At 48.3% G+C, this 17,267-nt stretch overlaps 1 protein-coding gene across 3 annotated transcripts; it reads right to left on the reverse strand.

The window, feature by feature from the left end:
* Window positions 1-393: 393 nt before the first annotated feature.
* DNAAF2 (dynein axonemal assembly factor 2) lies at window positions 394-17,065 on the reverse strand. Of its 3 annotated transcripts, XM_063697837.1 has the most exons (4): window positions 11,077-12,970; window positions 10,831-10,974; window positions 3,225-3,368; window positions 394-1,250 (listed from the first exon to the last, which is right to left on the reverse strand). In XM_063697837.1, exons 1-4 carry the CDS (start codon window positions 12,691-12,693, stop codon window positions 744-746), a joined length of 2,412 nt encoding a protein of 803 aa, XP_063553907.1. In that variant the 5' UTR covers window positions 12,694-12,970; the 3' UTR covers window positions 394-743. The 3 variants fall into 3 exon arrangements, with proteins under 3 accessions (XP_063553907.1, XP_030857856.1, XP_030857857.1); XM_031001996.3 differs by having other exon boundaries at window positions 10,831-17,065; XM_031001997.3 differs by lacking the exon at window positions 3,225-3,368 and having other exon boundaries at window positions 10,831-12,973.
* Window positions 17,066-17,267: the final 202 nt, after the last annotated feature.

Below are 17,267 nucleotides of genomic sequence, written 5' to 3' on the forward strand. Positions count from 1 at the left end.
TTCCAGTTTTACTCTTAAATTTCTATAAAACCACAAGATGTTTTAATATTTCAATAACTTCTAAGAAATACTTCAAAATTGAATTTTGAAAATCATTACTAAATATCTATTATATATGCTTTATGTAACAAAAATATATATAGTTTGTGTGACAAAGTAAAATATAGAGTTGATGAAAAATACTACATTTTATCTGGTGAATTTGTATCGTAATTGTTTAGATTAATATTGGTTAGTAAAGTTCTTTCCCCTCTAAGCTCTATTTCAAGCTTAAATATGTCCTACTTAGTGAGACTGAGAAACAGTTTTGAAATTCTACCCCCCCACACATGTACTCATAATTCCAGTTAAATGCATTCTTGAGAATTACTTTGTGTGACAAACACAACTTAGTGAATATTTTGAAATTTTATTAATGACAAAGCAAAATTTAACACAGAAGTATATATACATAGGTTGTATTAAAACTAAATGTTTTAACTTTCAAATAGAAAACATACACACCTATTACAGGAATCACAAAACTTATCTCCATAAGGAAACTTTAAACTCCAGAGGCAAAAAAAAAAAAAAATTATCTCCAATTTCCCCCATGAGAATCAAAATTGCAATTTTTTAAAAAAAATTGCAAATTTTAATTTTATACTTTAATACCTTTAGTTTTAAGACAACAGTTAACAGAATCAATTTTAGATACAGGCATTTTTTAACCTTAATATTTAAAAGTCCAAAATTATATAGAATTAATCCAAATCATATAGCAAAGAATTCTGAAAACTGAATGCACAATTGGTCACATGATCTTTAATAACCTGCACACTACCATCCTGCATATTGGTTTCTTTTATGCTGTCAAATCCAGGTATATTGTGAACTGTAGTTTTGTTCAGTAATGAAGATAGGTGATCTCCATCTGTTTCTTTCTCTTCAGTTATTACTGACTCGTTTAAGTTATCTTTTTCCTCATTTGAACAAGTAGGACTTTTTTCTTTTATAAATTCAGATTGCATTTTTGACTCAGGTTGCTGAGATTTTCCAAGTATCATTTGAGAAACATCAAGAGACTCTTGTTGAAAGCATGTAACTAAACCAAAGCTATCTATTTGTAGTGCTTTAACTGCTATAGATGAATCAGAATCAGTTGTAGAGGTGTTACAATGTTCTATATATTCCTTTTCAGTTAGATGACTTTCTTCATTTACTCTTTCCTGCTTTCCTTGTAGCTGATCAGAGTTACTACATTCTTGCAACTGTGTCAAGAGAAACAACAAATTAATAATTATTTTAAATAATACAAAATTAAATTGTACTACCCTCTGGAAATAAAATTTTTAACAGTTGTGAGGTAATAGCCCTTACAGACCTGCAGGTATACGTCCAGGCTTCCCTGTCAAAATTCATCCTCCAGGCTGGGCACAGTGGCTCATGCCTGTAATCCCAGCACTTTGGGATGCCAAGGCAGGCAGATCACTTGAGGTCAGGAGTTCGAGACCAGCTTGGCCAACATGGCGAAACCCCATCTCTACTAAAAACACAAAAATTAGCCGGGTGTGGTGGTGCACACCTGATAATCCCCTCTACTTGAGAGGCTGAGGCAGGAGAATCACTTGAACCCGGGAGGTGGAGGTTGCACTGGGCCGAGATAGTGCCACCGTACTCCAGCCTGGGTGACAGGGTAAGACCCTGTCAAAAAAAGAAAGAAGGAAAAAAAAAGAAAAAGACAGGCAGCATTTGAAGGATGACCTTTTTTGTTTTGAGACGGAGTCTTGCTCTGTTGCCCAGGCTGGCACAATCTCAGCTGACTACAACCTCTGCCTCCGGGTTCAAACAATTCTGCCTCAGCCTCCCAAGTAGAGGGGATTATAGGCATGCACCACCACGCCCGGCTAATTTTTGTATTTTTGGTAGACACAGGGTTTCACCATGTTGCCCAGTCTGGTGTCGAACTCCTGACCTCAAATGATCCACAAAGTGCTGGGATTACAGGTATGAGCCATCACGACTAGTCTGCTGCCAGTCTTTTTTTTTTTTTTTTTTGAGATTGAGTCTGGCTCTGTCGCCCAGGCTGGAGTGCAGTGGCGCAATCTTGGCTTACTGCAATCTTTGCCTCCCAGATTCAAGCGATTCTCCTGCTTCAGCCTCCCAAGTAGCTGAGATTACACGTGCCTGCCATGATGCCCGGCTAATTTTTATATTTTTAGTACAGACGGGGTTTCACTGTTGGCCAGGCTAGTCTCGAACTCCTGACCTCGGGTGATCCGCCTGCCTCGGTCTCCCAAAGTGCTGGGATTACAGGTGTGAGCCACTGCGCCCAGCCTACTGCCAGTCATTTTTTAACAATGTAAACCTGGCACTAATATCCTGATTATATCCTTTCACAACAATAATCCATACTTTTCAACATGGTCTACAAAACTATTTAACAGTTATAAGCACACTGTTGAATTTCTTAAATTTTCTTGAATTCCTCTAATTTTTCAGAGCCGCCCTTCTAATACATGTCTGTCGATTGTGGTAGTTACTAAATCATTTGCATCTTCAATACTGAAGACTATAAAAATGACCAAAATTAAGATTGAATTAGAAAGAACATACAAATTGTATAACATAGTTCTCATGGTTTGAGAGTCAAAAAAGATTGTATGTCCCTGGACTAGTACTCAAACTTCCTAAGTGTTAGTTTCTCTTTGTTCCTCATTGTAGGGTTATTTTGGGATTAAATAATGTGAAAATGAATAGCAAAGTGTTTAGCACATAATAAATACACAGACAAAAGGCTTTTCTTGGCTGGGCGCGGTGGCTCACGCCTGTAATCCTAGCACTTTGGGAGGCCGAGGCGGGTGGATCATGAGGTCAGGAGATCGAGACCATCCTGGCTAACACGGTGACACCCAATCTCTACTAAAAATACAAAAAATTAGCCGGGCATGGTAGCATGCTCCTGTAGTCCCAGCTACTTGGGAGGCTGAGGCAGGAGAATCGCTTGAACCCAGGAGGCAGAGGTTGCAGTGAGATGAGATCGCGCTACTGCACTTCAGCCTGGGTGACAGAGCGAGACTCCATCTCAAAAAAAAAAAAAAAGAAAAACTTTTCTTCTCTTAACATCACTCTGCCCAACCATTAAGTAAATTTTGTTTAAAGTTATGACATTAAGAAATCAATAATTTGTTAGGTTTTAACTCTGTGCTTCATTACTCCTCTATAGAGCCCATCAACTTCCTTACCTTTGCATTAATTTGAATCTTATTATCAGTAACTTGAAGAACTTCAATTAATGGTGGGGTCAAGGACATAGACTGTTTGAATGGAGAGCTCAGGACCTCTTCAAGAAACTCATTAACATTTTCTTCATTGACAAATAACCTTTCCTAAAATAAAAAGGGAAAAAATATTCTGCCTAATAAGTCACACTTGACAACAGTTGTATCTCAAAGCAGCTCACAAAAATTCTCACATTGTTCAGGGTTACACTTTTTAAAATGTTTATTTTAGCTCTCCCTCTCCCTCTCCCTCTCCCTCTCCCTCTCCCCACGGTCTCCCTCTCCCGCTCTTTCCACGGTCTCCCTGTGATGCCGAGCCAAAGCTGCTGCTGCCATCTCAGCTCACTGCAACCTCCCTGCCTGATTCTCCTGCCTCAGCCTGCCAAGTGCCTGCGATTGCAGGCGCGCGCCGCCACGCCTGACTGGTTTTCATATTTTTTTGGTGGAGACGGGGTTTCGCTGTGTTGGCCGGGCTGGTCTCCAGCTCCTAACCGCGAGTGATTGGCCAGCCTCGGCCTCCCGAGGTGCCGGGATTGCAGACGGAGTCTCGTTCACTCAGTGCTCAATGGTGCCCAGGCTGGAGTGCAGTGGCGTGATCTCGGCTTGCTACAACCTCCACCTCCCAGCCGCCTGCCTTGGCCTCCCAAAGTGCCGAGATTGCAGCCTCTGCCCGGTCGCCGCCCCGTCTGGGAAGAGAGGAGCGTCTCCGCCTGGCCGCCCATCGTCTGGGATGTGAGGAGCCCCTCTGCCTGGCTGCCCAGTCTGGAAAGTGAGGAGCGTCTCTGCCCAGCCGCCATCCCATCTAGGAAGCGAGGAGCGCCTCTTCCCGGCCGCCATCACATCTGGGAAGTGAGGAGCATCTCTGCCCAGCCGCCCATCGTCTGAGATGTGGGGAGCACCTCTGCCCTGCCGCCCCGTCCGGGATGTGAGGAGCGTCTCTGCCCGGCCGCCCCATCTGAGAAGTGAGGAGACCCTCTGCCTGGCAACCGCCCCGCCTGAGAAGTGAGGAGCCCCTCCGCCCGGCAGCCGCCCCGTCCGAGAAGTGAGGAGCCCCTCTGCCCAGCAGCCACCCCATCTGGGAAGTGAGGAGCGTCTCCGCCCGGCAGCCACCTCGTCCGGGAGGGAGGTGGGAGGGTCAGCCCCGCGCCCGGCCAGCCGCCCTGTCCGGGAGGTGAGGGGCGCCTCTGCCCGGCCGCCCCTACTGGGAAGTGAGGAGCCCCTCTGCCCGCCCAGCCGCCCCGTCCGGGAGGGAGGGAGGTGGGGAGGTCAGCCCCCCGCCCGGCCAGCCACCCCGTCCGGGAGGAAGGTGGGGGGGTTAGCCCCCCGCCTGGCCAGCCGCCCCGTCCGGGAGGTGAGGGGCGCCTCTGCCCGGCCGCCCCTACTGGGAAGTGAGGAGCCCCTCTGCCCGGCCAGCCGCTCCGTCCGGGAGGGAGGTGGGGGGGTCAGCCCCCCGCCCGGCCAGCCGCCCCGTCCGGGAGGTGAGGGGCACCTCTGCCTGGCCGCCCGTACTGGGAAGTGAGGAGCCCCTCAGCCCGGCCAGCCGCCCCGTCCGGGAGGGAGGTGGGGGGGTCAGCCCACAGCCCAGCCAGCCGCCCCGTCTGGGAGGGAGGTGGGGGGGGTCAGCCCCCCGCTCGGCCAGCCGCCCCGTCCGGGAGGGAGGTGGGGGGGGTCAGCCCCCCGCCCGGCCAGCCGCCCCGTCGGGGAGGGAGGTGGGGGTGTCAGCCCCCCGCCGGCCAGCCGCCCCGTCCGGGAGGGAGGTGGGGGGGGTCAGCCCCCCGCCCGGCCAGCCGCCCCGTCGGGGAGGGAGGTGGGGGTGTCAGCCCCTCGCCTGGCCAGCCGCCCCATCCGGGAGGTGAGGGGCGCCTCTGCCCGGCCGCCCCTACTGGGAAGTGAGGAGCCCCTCTGTCCGGCCAGCCGCCCCGTCCAGGAGAGAGGTGGGGGGGGTCAGCCCCCTGCCCGGCCAGCCGCCCCGTCCGGGAGGTGGGGGGCGCCTCTGCCCGGCCACCGCCCCGTCTGGGAGGTGTGCCCAGCAGCTCACTGAGAGCGGGCCATGATGACAATGGCGGTTTTGTGGAGGGGAAGGGGGGGAAAGGTGGGGAAAGGATTGAGAGGTCGGATGGTTGCCGCGCTGTGTGGAGGGAGGTAGACATGGGAGACTTTTCTCTGTACTAAGAAAAAATTCTTCTGTCTTGGGATCCTGTTGATCTGTGACCCTACCCCCAACCCTGTGCTCTCTGAAACATGTGCTGTATCCACTCAGGGTTGAATGGATTAAGGGCGGTGCAAGATGTGCTTTGTTAAACAGATGCTTGAAGGCAGCATGCTCGTTAAGAGTCATCACCACTCCCTAATCTCAAGTACCCAGGGACACAAACACTGCGGAAGGCCGCAGGGTCCTCTGCCTAGTAAAACCAGAGAACTTTGTTCACTTGTTTATCTGCCGACCTTCCCTCCACTATTGTCCTGTAACCCTGCCAAATCCCCCTCTCTGAGAAACACCCAAGAATGATCAATAAAAAATAAAAAAATAAATAAATAATTAAAAAAAAATGTTTATTTTAATGTTATTCCTATGAGCTGTCTTAGAAAAATTTAAGTTTGGTATTGTACAGAGCAATAAGAGTTGTACTGAGAACAAACATAAATGTATAGAAAAAGAACCTAAAAGAAAGAGGTCTTGGTACTTTTTCTGTCTATTAAATCTGACCTTTTAGTATTTTTCTTTCTTTTTTTGTTTCTTTTGTTTTGTTTTTTTGAGACATAGTCTCACTCTGTTGCCCAGGCTGGAGTGCAGTGGTGCAATCTCGGCTCACTGCAACCTCCGCCTCCCAGGTTCAAGCAATTCTCCTGCCCCAGACTACCGAGTAGCTGGGATTACAGGCGACCGCCACCATGCCGGGCTAATTTTTGTATTTTTGGTAGAGATGGGGTTTTACCATGTTGGCTAGACTGGCCTTGAACTCCTGACCTCAAGCTATCCACCTGCCCTGGCCTCCCAAAGGGCTGGGATTACAGGTGTGAGCAACCACAGCTGGCCTCTTTTAGTATTTCAGAAGAATAACATCATCTCTAGGGCTATAAATGGGATCCCAGATACAAAATATAATTCAGCTTTAAAACATTTCCTAATGAGGTGGCTAAGAAATATACATGAAAAGATCTATTCAAATTTTGTGTGACCAGTTGCCTTTTAGTTCTTGGGCAGGTAAGAGCCAATTACAGTATTTTATTTCAAATAAGTGGTGTGTTTTTTTTGTTTGTTTTTGTTTTTGAGACAGAGTCTTGCTCTGTCTCCCAGGCTGGAGTGCAGTGGCATAATCACGGCTCACTGCAGCCTTGACCTCCCAGGCTCAAGTGATCCTCCCGCCTCAGCCTCTACAATAGCTGGGACCACAGAACATGCCACCACTCTCGGCTAAGTTTTGCATTTTTTTGTAGAGACAGGGTTTTGCCCTGTTGCACAGGCTGGCCTCAAACTTCTGCACTCAAGTGATCCACCTGCTTTGGCCTCCCAAAGTGCTGGGATTACAGGCGTGAGCCACCACCACACCCAGCCCCCCCTACTTTTTTTCTTTTTTTGCCTTGAGACAGGGTCTCACTTTGTTGCCCAGGCTGGAATGCAGTCGCACACTCATAGCCCCCTGCAGCCTTGACCTCCCTGGCTCAAGCAATCCTCCACCTGTGCCCCCAAGTGCCTGGGTACCTGGGACTACAGGTGCATGCCATAATGCCCAGCTAATTTTTACATTTTTGGGGCCTGGTGTGGCAGCTAACGCCTGTAATTCCAGCACTTTGGGAGGCCAAGGTGGGTGGATCACTTCAGGTCAGGAATTCAAGACCAGCCTGGCCAACATAGTGAAACCCTGTCTCTACTAAAAGTGCAATCACGTGAACCCATGAGGCGGAGATTGCAGTGAGTCCAGCCCGGGCGACAGAGTGAGACTCTGTCTCAAAAAAAAAAAATTTTGACATTTTTTGTAGATACAGGTCTCACTTTGTTGTCCAGGCTGGTCTCCAACTCCTGGATTCAAGCTGTCCTCCCACCTTGGTCTACCAAAGTGCTGGGATTACGGGCGTGAGCCACTGCACCCAGCCAAGTGTATTATATTTTTAAGCACTGGGATACTCCAGCGTGACATTAGCAAACTGTATAGTTATTAAAAGAATGCAGTAGAGAGCATATATTCAGGGCATTTTGAATCTATGCTCCAGAGAAAAAGTAAATTATGAAAAAAATTAGGCTGGGCACAGTGGCTCATGCTTATAATTCCAAGACTTTAGGAGTACAAGACAGGTGGATTGTTTGAGCCCAGAAGTTCGAGACCAGCCTAGGCAACATGGCAAAACCCATCTCTACAAAAAATACAAAAATTAGCCGGGAGTGGTAGCATGCACCTGTGGTCCTAGCTACTCCAGAGGCTAAGGTGGGAGGATCGCTTGAGTCTGGGAGGTTGAGGCTGCAGTGAGCCATGATCGCACCACTGCACTCCAGCCTGGGTGAGACAGAGCGAGACTCTGTCTCCCAAATAAATAAATAAATAAATAAATAAATAAATAATGAGGTAGATTTCGAGATGCTGACATGAAAAGATTTCCAAACTATTACTAGAAAATGCAAAAATCACTCTTTTACCTGAATCCCAAACACAAAGCAGTTTGTTCATGTCAAGTGAATACAGGTATGTAGTTAGGGTGTGGGGAGAATAACCATATTAACCATATTTTAAATTAATTTATAAAAGCAGTTCATTGTTGCCCCAAATAAAAATGTTTTCCTCTGTAGTTTTATATAAGCAAATTTTGTAATTACAAAATAAACACAGCTCATTATTTGGTCCAAATAGGTGGAAAATATCAAAATATCAGAAAGAAACAAGTTTCAAGTTATCTTATATTGGGAACATATATTCAGGGCAACTTGAATATGTGTTTCCCAGGTTGCAGTCCTCTATTTTGGCCCAAATAAACTCTCTCTACACACACACACACACACACACACACACTTTTTTTGTGTGAGAGTCACACACACATACACACACACTTTTTTTTTTTTTTTGAGAAAGAGTCTCGCTCTGTCTCCAGGCTGGAGTACAACTGCGTGATCTCAGCTCACTGCAACCTCCACCTCCCGGGTTCAAGCAATTCTCCTGCCTCAGCCTCCCAAGTAGCTGGGACTGCAGGCGCGCACCACCACGCCCAGCTAATTTTTGTATTTTTAGTAGAGACAGGGTTTCACCTTGTTGGCCAGGATGGTCTCAATCTCCTGACCTCGTGATCTGCCTGCCTCAGTCTCCCAAAGTTCCGGGGCTACAGGTGTGAGCCACCACGCCTGGCTATGTATTTTTCTTCCATTAAACAGTATTTAAAATCGTGAAAACCTACCAAACAAAAGTGAACCTTGGGAATAGAAAAATTTTACATTTAGAGTAATTGGCTTTGCTATTATTTGAAAATCCAGAATAACACAGTGTTACAGAAACATCCCCATCGAAAGCATTTCTAAGGTTCATGCCTCTGGGAAAAGACATCATCTTTGACTCCTTGCAAATAATACACCAAATATTTTAATTTTTAGTTATCCGAAGGAATATATAGTGGAAATGGTTATGATTAAAATACAGAAGATTTGCAGCCGGGCACGGTGGCTCATGCCTGTAATCCCAGCACTTTGGGAGGCCGAGGCGGGTGGATCACGAAGTCAGGAGATCAAGACCATCCTGGCTAACACGGTGAAACCCCATCTCTATTAAAAATACAGAAAATTAGCCGGGCGTGGTGGCAGGTGCCTGTAGGCCCAGCTACTCGGGAGGCTGAGGCAGGAGAATGGCATGAACCCGGGAGGTGGAGCTTGCAGTGAGTGAGCCGCCCCACTGCACTCCAGTCTGGGCAACGGTGCAGGACTCCATCTCAAAAAACAACCAGAAGATTTGCATAAACTTGCCTTCTCAGTCTAATGACTGATGAAATGACTAATGAACTGAAAAAGTCACTGACCTCAGAGGCTCTGAAGATCTAGGAAAATTGTCAGTGAACACTGAAAACTTCAATACATATATTTAGTATTTATTTGTAAAGTTCTGACCTTGAAAGCCACAAAACAGTCTCTTTATGATTATTTTCATGTAATGCATATAATATTATCATTATATATGTTCCACTACTCATGATTTTTTTCCAAAAATTTAACACTGAGAGCCTGGTCCAGTACAAAGTAAAGAAAAAGAGTTACATGCTGTTGTTCCATCAGCCTTAGAAAAATGTGATGATTAGTGAAGTAATTACAAATCTATTTCAGGCTTCAAAGATATAAAATACAGTTGCCCTAATCCCATTTTCGTCGTTTATTTTCTAAAATGTTGGCATACTTGAAAATCGGATTAAAATGTATTATTGAATATTTTCTTAATTGCTTGTCTACAAAGTTTTCTTCCCACATTGTGGGTTATTTTCATATTTACTAAAACAGTTACAGGAAAACAACTGCCCTTTCCTAAATGTCCCACTTCTGATGACAAAAACGGATACTCAGTTTCATATTTTATATTCTAACAAACTACCTTAGCTAGCCCAGCTTATTTATTTTACCACTTTTGGAAGGTTTCCAATTAGCCACTTCTCATAGAGATACCCAACTCAAAAATTACACATGTAACTTCCTAGCAAATTTCTAGAAAAACAAGAGGGAAAAGTAAAATTTTCTGGTAAGCTAAAGCCCAAAGTCTAATACTTAATTTTTCTTTTTTTTTTGATACAGAGTTTTGCTCTTGTTGCCCAGGCTGGAGTGCTGTAGCATGATATCGGCTCACTGCAACCTCCACCTCCTGCGTTCAAGTGATTCTCCTGTCTCAGCCTCCCAAGTAGCTGGGATTACGGGTGCCCGCCACCACGCCCAGCTAATTTTTGTATTTTTAATAGTGACGGGGTTTCGCCATATTGGTCAGGCTGGTCTCAAAGTCCTGACCTCAGATGATCCACCCGCCTTGGCCCCCCAAAGTGCTGGGACTACAAGCGTGAGCCACCGCACCCAGCCAACTAATACTTAATTTTTAATATATAATCCGTGCAGCTAGTGTTGTTTCTCAACACTCAACTCTTGTTTATGTTAAAAGAGCTAAAAAAAATTACATGTAACATTAACAAAAACCACCAATTGTCCATTTATGAGTTTAAAGAGTCTTCAGAACTTCAAATTTTAAGTTTTTTTTTTTTTTTTTTTTTTTTTTGAGACGGAGTCTCCCTCTGTCGCCCAGGCTAGAGTGCAGTGGCGCGATCTTGGCTCACTGCAAGCTTCGCCTCCCGGGTTCAAGCGATTCTCCTGCCTCAGCCTCCCGAGCAGCTAGGACTACAGGCGCCCGCTACCATGCCCGGCTAACTTTTGTATTTTTAGTAGAGACGGGATTTCACGGTATTGGCCAGGCTGGTCTAGAACTCCTGACCTCGTGATCCGCCCGCCTCGGCCTCCCAAAATGCTGGGATTACAGGCGTGAGCCACCGCGCCCGTCCCGTAATAGCAAATTTTAAAAGTGAGATGGGATATTTCAAACATGAGGACTCTGGAAAGAACTGTTACCTCCAAAGAATCGTTGTTTACACCATAATACCACTCTCTCCAATGTCCACGGCTCTCTGGAGATTTTGCCAGTTCTATCACTGCATTGTTTGAAGAAATGCTAATCACAGGTTCTGTGGTACTCAATTTATTCTCTGGAGCAAACTGCAAAAAGAAGGAATAAACTAAGTCTTGTGCGGAGAAGCGTAATTTGTACCAGAGGGGATTCAAATCTCCTTGAAGACTTTGCGGCTGGATCCGAGGCACCTGAATGAGCAGAGTCAAGGTTTCTTTGTCCTGATTACACAGTAACGGAGGACACAAAGGCTCCCCGCTCTTGGTCCCGGGACCACCCATGGCGCGGGCTGAGCGCTCGCCGCCCGTGCCCTCCGACTCCTCGCGCGTTTCCACACTGCTATCTCCGCGCGCACTCTCTCTTCCCGCAGAAGAATCCCACGCCAGGCTCCGGGAGGACAAACAAGGGGAGCCTCCGCCACCAGGTGAGTTTTCTCCTCCAGGAGATGGCTCCTCAACGCTGCCCGGCGGTGACCCCGCGTGCCTGCTCAAGTCCTGCTCCCCCGGCTTGGGGACACGCTCCTCTCCAGCGCCGGCCGGCGGAGGCGCCACCTCCGGGTCGCCCAGGGTGGTGACCCCGGAGCCCGCAGCCCCAGCCACGCAGGTATCGTGGCCTCCGTCCTCGGCGCGACTCCCCGCGGGTCCCGCCTCCCCCTCGCGAGCGGAAGCGCAGGCCTGGCCGTCAGTTCCGGACCGGTCCGCGGACTCTTCCGGCGCGGCGGCGGCGACGGCGACAGCGGGCTCCCGGCGCGCGGCCGGCAGCACCACTGGCAGCGTAACCACCAGCTGCCGCCGGGCCCTGTTGAATTGTGCCTTGCCGCGGCCATCGTCCACTGGGTACGGGAGCGAGAGCCGCAGCCGGTAGTCAGGTTTCCTCGAGTCGAGGCACAGCAGCTTTCTCGTGACCTCCAGCGCCGCCTGCTCGGCCGAGCGCAACAGCGGCAGTTCGATGGTGATCACCAGCTCATGGGGCACGGGGCTCGGGGCTGAGTCCCTGGAGCAGCGGTAATCCTGGAGGTCCACGTGGTGGCGCTGCACCACGCTGTAGCGAGGCTCGGTGGGGGCGGGCTGCAAGGCCGCTTCCGGAGGGGAGGGCGCCCGGGGCCCGGGGGCTGCCGGGTACTGGTAAGGGTAGGGGAAGTCCGGGAGAGGACCCTTCGGCTCCCCGTCAGGCCTTGCGGGGATGACCCCGGGCAGGGGCGTGCGCAGCACCGCAGCCTCTGGGGTCCCCTTATACTTGGCCTTCAGGGTCTTGGCATTCCTGCGGTCCAGCTTCACGCCGAACTGCTTCTCGACGGCCTCCAGGGCCGTAGCGTCCAGCATCTGGCGGAAGCCCTCGTGCCGCCGGGCCAGCGCAAGCGCGTCTGGATGGAAGACCACGTCGTAGACCATGTAGCGGCTGCTGCTGCGCCCCGCGTACTCGCGGCCGGGCGCCAGGCTGTAGGGCAGGGACCAGTGGCTGCCAGGAGCTGCGCCCCGGTCGCCACCGGAGCCGGGCCGGCTGCTGGGCGCGCCCACCAACGCGTTGCTGCAGACGTTCACAAAGCAGCGCCGCGCCCCGTCCAGGCTGGTGCGCAGCACATGGCCGGGCTCCGGGTGCACGAACCGCACTTCCACCCCGCGCTCACGCTCTAGCGCGGTGATCTCCGCCTCGTAGCGCCGCCGGTTCTCCGGGTCGGTGAGCTCCTCGGCGTACTGGGAGAACATTCGCCGGAACTCCGGGTCCTGGAAGGCGGAGGTGAGCCGCTGGACCTCATCTCCGCTCAGGTCCAAGTCCTCCAGCGACGAGGAGGCCGCCGCTTTGGCCATACTGTCCTGTGGCTCCTCGTCCTCGGGCCAAAGGGGATCAGTCTGACACTGGGTTGGGGGATCCGCCTCAGAGTCTCTGGGGAGCGGACAGTGACGCGGTGGAGGTCGGTAACGGCTGGAAAATTGAGCCTTGAGCAGCGCGTGCTTGTTGTCATAGTTACACCACTAACATTCGGGAGGAGGGGTAGAGATCATGGTGGAATAGGCCGGGCGCGGTGGCTCAGGCCTGTAATCCCAGCACTTTGGGAAGCCTAGGCGGGCGGATCACGAGGTCAGGAGATCGAGACCATCCTGGCTAACACGATGAAACCCCGTCTCTACTAAAAATACAAAAAATTAGCCGGGCATGGTGGCGGGTGCCTGTAGTCCCAGCTACTCGGAAGGCTGAGGCAGTATAATGGCGTGAAACCCGGGAGGCAAAGCTCTTGCAGTGAGCCAAGATCGCGCCACTGCACTCCGGCCTGGGCGACAGAGCAAGTCTCTCAAGGAAATCATGGTGGAATAGTGGAAATGCCAGAAATAGCCCTCTTAGATTCTTCAAACCAACCCACCACCGTACTTTGTTTTGTTTTGTTTTGTTTTTCTTTTTTTGAGACAGAGTCTCGCTCTGTCACCCAGGCTGGAGTGCAGTGGCGCAGTTTCGGCTCACTGCAAGCTCCGCCTCCCAGGTTCATGCCACTCTCCTGCCTCAGCCTCCCGAGCAGCTGGGACTACAGGCGCCTGCCACCACGCCCAGCTAATGTTTTGTATTTTTAGTAGAGACAGGATTTCACCGTGTTAGCCAGGATGGTCTCGATCTCCTGACCTCGTGATCCGCCCGCCTCGGCCTCCCAAAGTGCTGGGATTACAGGCGTGAGCCACCATGCCCGGCTACTTTATCTGTTATATAGATTCCTATGCCATGGTGCAGTTACGTCTGCAGAATAACTGTTGTAACTGTCATAATTTCCAGCATTACGTACATTATCCCATTCATTGTTCACACCACTTGAAGATAAAAACCTCATCCCCATTCCACAAACAAGAAGATGGGACCTGAGAAGTTGGACCAAGGTCACAGAGCCAGTGTATTCAACAGGCGAATCCAAACCTGTTTATCTGCCTTTTTTCACTTTGCTAAACCAACATTTCAATCTTTTTCGTTGTTATTGAAATAGTCTCACTCTGTCTCCCAGGCTGGCATGCAGTGGTGGGATCTCGGCTCACTGCAACCGTAGCCTCCCGGGTTCAAGCAATTCTCCTGTCTCAGCCTCCCAAGTAGCTGGGATTACAGGCGCCTGCCACCACGCCCGGCTAATTTTTGTATTTTTAGTAGAGATGGGGTTTCACCATGTTGGCCAGGCTGGTCTTGAACTCCTGACCTCAGGTGATCTGCCCTCCTCGACCTCTCAAAATGCTGGGATTACAGGCGTGAGCTACGGCGCCCGGCCAACATTTCAATCTCAGTGTTCCTCCTTTGCATTTTCTGGTGATTCCACTATCATATTTACCCAGTTAAAACTCATTTGGGGCAAGACATATGGGCAGGCTATTCATAAACAATTACCAGTGGCCTGTGAACATATAAAACTAACTTCATTAATAATAAAAATGCGAATATACCACATTTAAACTACCAAAATAGCAAAGATTCTTACTGTATTTCCTTGGGGTGGGAGTAGACTTTAGTAAAATCTTTCTAGAGAGCAGTTTTGCAATTGTATCAACACCATTTATTCATTTATGTATGTATGTATATATTTTTGAGACAGGGTCTTTGTTGCCCAGGCTGGAGTGCAGCTTCAACCTCCTGGGCTCAAGCAGTCCTCCTGCCTCAACCTCCCAAGTAACTGGGACTACAGGCATGTGCTACCATGCCTGGCTAATTTTTTTAGTTTTTGTAGAGATAGGGTTCTCAGTATGTTGCCCAGGCTGGTCTCCAACTCCTGGATTCAAATGATCCTAACACCTCGGCCTCCCAGAGTGCTGGGATTATAGGATTACAGGCATGAGCCACCACATCAGGTCCAAAACCTTTTTTTTTCTTTTTTTTTTGAGGCTGTCTCACTCTGTCACCCAGGCTGGAGTGCAGTGGTGCAGTCTTGGCTCACTGCAACCTCCGCCTCCTGGGTTCAGGCAATTCTCCCTGCCTCAGCCTTCCAGGTAGCTGGGATTACAGTGACTCACCACCACGTCCGGCTAAGTTTTGTATTTTTAGTAGGGATGGGATTTCACCATGTTGGCCAGGCTGGTCTCCCACTCTTGACCTCACGTGATCTGCCCACCTCAGCCTCCCAAAGTGCTGGGATTACAGGCATGAGCCACCGCGCCCGGCCTAAAACCTTTCTAATGTGCATATTTTTTGACCCAAATGCCCTTAGAGTATTTGACACAATACTCTTAGAACATTCTCAAGGTGACATCATTTATGATTCTAAAGGTTTGAGAAGAATCTACAAATTCAACAATGGAACTGATTGAGCAGGTTTTGGTAGAGCCACGGAACAGAGTTTTGTGCAACCATTCAAAATGATCTTATGGAAGTATATTTATTTACTGGAGTAGTCATTTATTCATTGGTAATTGGTCAATTCAGTGATCATTTTTCTATTCTCAGCAACATTTAACACAGTTGATGTTGGCATTACCTCAGTGACAAGACACTTTCCAGATTTCTCTTCTGTTTCATCAATCACTCTCATAGTTTTGCTCTGTAGGTATCTACTTCTTTTCAACTTCTACATGGAAATGCCCCAAAACTGGGACCCAATCTCTTACCCATCTATACTCTCCTTCAGAAATGTATTTACACTCACAAATACTTGTCTTAGATTTTACACTCCTATATCCAGCTGCACGTTTGAGGTGTCCATTTGAGTGATTAATGCATAAGCTACTCAGGCTTGAAATGACCAAGATCAGAACTCCTGACTCCTCTTTTCCCAAACCACTGCCTCATCTTATGGTCTCTTGGAAGCATTCAAAGCAGTTGACTGCCCCTTCGAAACACATTTTTCTCATGTTTTGCAGAACTCCAAGCTCTCCCATTTTCCTCCTCCTTTATGCTCCTGCCAGTTCTGCAAATGTGGGAGTCACCCAAGGCTTTGTTCATCAGCCCTCTTACCTAATCACATTTCTTCCAAGATGTCTTATCCAAGCCCATAGTTTTAAATGCCATCTGTGTTCAAATTAGTCCTTTCAACAGATATTTATTGTGTGCTTATTGCACTTACTATATAGGTAATTAACAAAGATGTGAAGCAGTTGCATTGCTTTTTTTTTGAGACAGAGTCTTGCTCTGTCGCCTAGACTGGGGTGCTTTGGCGTGATCTTGGCTCACTGCAACCTCCACCTCCTGGGTTCAAACAATTCTCCTGCCTCAGCCTCCCAAGTAGCTGGGATTGCAGGCACCTACCACTGCGCCCAGCTAATTTTTGTATTTTTTAGTAGAGATGGGATTTCACCATGTCGGTCAGGCTGGTCTCGAATTCCTGAGCTCAGGTGATCTGCCCACCTCGGCCTCCCAAAGTGCTGGGATTACAGGCACAAGCCACCATGCCCAGCCAGCAATTGCACTTTCATATCCTGGGAGTATATATTGGAACACTGTTAACATAAGGCTTACGACAATGAAATTCTCCCAGATACACATTCAACAGAAACACATATCCCCACCAAAACACATGTACTACAATGTGTGTATTCATAGCGGCACTATTCATAGTTGACAAATTCTGGAAGCAACCCAAATTCTCATTCATAGTAGAATGGATAAATGTAAATATCCACCCACACAATGCACTACTCAACAGTATAGATGAGTATCATTAACATAATGGTGCTTGAAAGAAACCAGATGTAAAATAATACATATGACTCTGTCATATAATAGACAAAACATGGCAAAATAAATCTGTTAAGCCAAGCTAGTGATGGCTATGTTGGGAGAGCTTCTGGGTGAGGGTCTGTTAATCTTGGTTACATTGGGTGTGCAATTTGTGAAATTCATTGTGCTGTACACTGACAGTAGATTTTATGTATCTTATAATTTTAAAGTTAAAAAATGTACTTTTTTTTTTTTTGAGGCAGAGTTATCTAGAGTTATCCCTTTGTTATCTAGGCTGCAGTGCAGTGGCACAATCTCAGCTCATTGCAACCTCCGCCTCCCAGGTTCAAGCAGTTCTCCTGCCTCAACCTCCCGAGTAGCTGGGATTACAGATGCCCGCCACCACGCCCGGCTAATTTTTGTATTTTTAGTAGAGACGGGGTTTTGCCATGTTGGCCAGGCTGCTGTCAAACTCCTGACCTCAGGTGATCCACCCTCCTCGGCCTCCCAAAGTGCTGGGATTACAGGAATGAGCCACCTTGCCCAGCCTAAAAAAAAGAAAAAAAAAAAAAACTTTGCCCTCGTGGATCTCATCTGGGGTGAGACTATTGACTCCAAAATGGTATCTCCAGTTCTACCTGACCACTGAGCTCCAAGAGACTCACATGCCACTGCCCCGCAGTTATCCACCTGGATGTTTGATGGGCATCTCACATTAACAATTCTACATAGAAATCTTGATTTTTTTTATCTCAAACTTGTTCTTTCC

This window comes from Gorilla gorilla, chromosome 15 (genome assembly GCF_029281585.2).
Source record: "Gorilla gorilla gorilla isolate KB3781 chromosome 15, NHGRI_mGorGor1-v2.1_pri, whole genome shotgun sequence".
In the NCBI taxonomy this organism is placed as follows: Eukaryota; Metazoa; Chordata; class Mammalia; order Primates; family Hominidae; genus Gorilla; species Gorilla gorilla.

Excerpts from the sequence above, each read along its gene's own strand:
- DNAAF2 (XM_031001996.3), bottom strand. The coding sequence starts at position 12,693 with ATGGCCAAAGCGGCGGCCTCCTCGTCGCTGGAGGACTTGGACCTGAGC. Across the intron at positions 3,369-10,830 it reads TAAACAACGATTCTTTGGAG|GAAAGGTTATTTGTCAATGA; the intron begins GTAACAGTTCTT and ends TTTTTATTTTAG. Across the intron at positions 1,251-3,224 it reads AGATTCAAATTAATGCAAAG|TTGCAAGAATGTAGTAACTC; the intron begins GTAAGGAAGTTG and ends CTCTTGACACAG.